Source organism: Myotis lucifugus, unplaced genomic scaffold (genome assembly GCF_000147115.1).
Source record: "Myotis lucifugus unplaced genomic scaffold, Myoluc2.0 scaffold_2729, whole genome shotgun sequence".
Lineage (NCBI taxonomy): Eukaryota > Metazoa > Chordata > Mammalia > Chiroptera > Vespertilionidae > Myotis > Myotis lucifugus.
In genome coordinates, this window is record NW_005873777.1 from 15,100 (window position 1) to 17,931 (window position 2,832).

The 2,832-nt window shown below is 54.5% G+C and overlaps 1 protein-coding gene across 1 annotated transcript; it reads left to right on the forward strand.

The window, feature by feature from the left end:
- Positions 1-6: 6 nt before the first annotated feature.
- LOC102439641 (dual specificity protein phosphatase 10) lies at positions 7-817 on the forward strand (the record flags this gene model as incomplete). The annotated part of the gene is made up of 1 exon (XM_006108586.3): positions 7-817. A coding segment is annotated over exon 1 (811 nt), but the record flags the coding sequence as incomplete, so codon positions are not given.
- Positions 818-2,832: the final 2,015 nt, after the last annotated feature.

Genomic DNA, 2,832 nt, shown 5'->3' on the forward strand with positions numbered 1-2,832 from the left:
CTCCTCATGCCTCCGTCTCCTTTAGACGACAGGGTACTAGTGGCACTGTCCAGGCCCGTCCGGCCTCAGGATCTCAACCTTTGTTTAGACGCGAGCTACCTGGGCCCCGCCGCCCCGGGCGGTCACGGCCACCCTCCGGTCATCGCCACCACCGTCGTGTCCCTCAAGGCTGCGAACCTGACGTATATGCCCTCATCCAGCGGCTCTGCCCGCTCCCTGAATTGTGGATGCAGCAGTGCCAGCTGCTGCACTGTGGCCACCTACGACAAGGACACCCAGGCCCCGACCCCAGCCGTTGCCGCCGGCTCCGCCACCACTGCCATCGGCTCCTCCGGCACCTGCCCCACCACCCAGATGGTCAACAACAATGACAACGCAGGCTCTCTGAGTCCGTCCGGTGGGGTGGGCAGCCCTGCGGCCGGGACCCCCAAGCCGCTAGCCAGCATCAAAATCATCTACCCCAACGACCTGGCCAAGAAGATGACCCGCTGCGGCAAGAGTCACCTGGCCAGCCAGGGCCCCGTCATCATCGACTGCAGGCCCTTCATGGAGTACAACAAGAGCCACATCCAGGGAGCCGTCCACATTAACTGCGCCGACAAGATCAGCCGGCGGAGGCTCCAGCAGGGCAAAATCACCGTCTTAGACTTGATCTCCTGTCGGGAAGGCAAGGACTCTTTCAAGAGGATCTTTTCCAAAGAAATTATCGTTTATGACGAGAATACCAATGAGCCGAGCCGGGTGACGCCTTCCCAGCCATTGCACATAGTCCTCGAGTCCCTGAGGAGGGAAGGCAAGGAGCCTCTGGTGTTGAAAGGTAACGGATGCTCCCTCCCCCAACACACTCCTGACTAGCCTGGGGTCACCCGGGGTTTTCCCTCACAGAGGTAGCGGCATCCGCCCGACCCTGCCTCCCCGCAAAGACCGGAATAGAAGTCCTTCTTGTCCGCCCTCCCCTGCCCTTTCTTAATTAGTTTGGGTTGGTGAGAGGCATCCAGTAGCCTTGAACTGGAAGCCAGAAGATTTGGGCTCTGGTCTTGCGTCTTGCTTCCCCCACTAATTTGCATCGTGCAAGTCATTTCACCTCTCTGAGACTTTCCCCCTCTTTCCCCAAAGGGGCTTTTCTAACGCCAGAGGGTGGCTCAGGTCATGCCTGGTCTGGTAGCTCTCGCCCAATCCATCACTCGCTGGAAAGTTATTATCTCTCAGACTCAGCCCCGGTTGGTGGAACTGAGATGGTGAACTGCAAGTAAACTCCCAGGTACCAGTTCTTTTTTGTGGGAAATGCTTCTTTCTCACCTCTCCCATCAGCTTGGATTTTAGGTGGTTTATACAGTGACATATAGAGGGGCAGAGATCCTTTGTATAGGGCCCTGCAGTGTAAGTTCATCAGAAACATCTGTTCCTCTGCTGTAGCTCTAAGGGACAGAGTCATTCTTATGAGATCCTCCCCCACCCCATTGCTCTCTCTGGCTGCACCTGATAGTTGTTGGCATCATGGCTCCTCCCAAGATGGGGCGGTGGGTCACTTGCCTCAGTACATTGAATGCAGAATACCTCGGAGGTCATGTTGGCTGAGCCCTGGCAGGAGGGATTAACTACCCACTATTCTCTGAGCTCCTTCCACCCAGCGTTGCCTAAGCTAGTGGGGCAGCCCTCGCCCTCTGTCCATCTTGCTTCTTTGCCCCAAGGTACCATCCTTTGGGGGCACTGCGCCTCATGCTTCCTCTTCAGAGTCTTCTTTCTGGTGGTGGTGATTCTAAGAGATCATCATCATCATCTGTCTTCTCTTCTCTTATGTCTGAGCCAGGGTACACAGTCTGGGCCATATCACCAGCCAGCCTCCGGAACTGTGTGGACCAAAGGGTCCCTTTGAGCATCTTACATATTTAAATTGCAACGGGCCATTGAGGTGAGCAAGTTGGTCATTTTGTCTTTGTGAGGGCAGCTCTGCCATTCTCCGTCTGGTCTTCCCAGCGATGCCTTCTGCCTTTGGTTCAGTACCATTCTTGGAAATATGGTTTGGAATTCCTGTGATATAACCCGCCTGCCCACCCTCCAGTGCCCCCTCTCTGGACTCAACCACCACAAAGTCACAACTACTCTTAGGGCTGGTGGGCTCTGGTGGGAAGGATGACATCATGAAGATTGTATCTAGAGAGTGCCTGCAGCAACCACTCATTTTTTGTTGTTGTCATTCTTGGGTCTTCTTGGGTTTACAGGGATGTTCGGATTCCCTCTGTGTAGCTCTGTATGGTATGGCTTTATATTCTTGTTTGGTTGGCTTTGAGTGATTTCCATTAAGTTGACCAGCTAGTGTTTTCTTACCATGATCTTGGCTTGGCTTGTCTTTTTTGGATGAGAAAATACAACCTACACATGTCCCGTTGGTGATAGTTTGTCTTGGGGAGCAGACAGAGTGGGTAGTCCATGGTCTTAATGGCCTTCTCTCTGCTCATGCAGAGTAGATGTTGTTGAGAAAAAGCAGGCCTTGTGTGTCTGCAGACTCTGAGGATAGGCATCAAACCCTACACACTAAGTTGACCCTGGACTTGAACTTGAGGTTGATTAGAGGAGTTGTAGATCCTCCCTTCTTATTTGGCCGTGGGAATTATTGTGTTTGGGGGTGGCTTGTCAGTCACTGAGAAATGAGTCTCCTGGGTGCTACCGATGAAAGTGGGGTCCCCCCGCCCCGTCCTGTGGATGCAGCTGAGACTCCAGCAGCCTGGGCTGTTCCTCAGTGTCAGGGAGTGAGCTTGCCTCAATGGGCGGGGCCGGACATGCTGCTGACCTCACCACTGGGCGCCCTGGGCGGCCGCGCTGCGGGCTCGT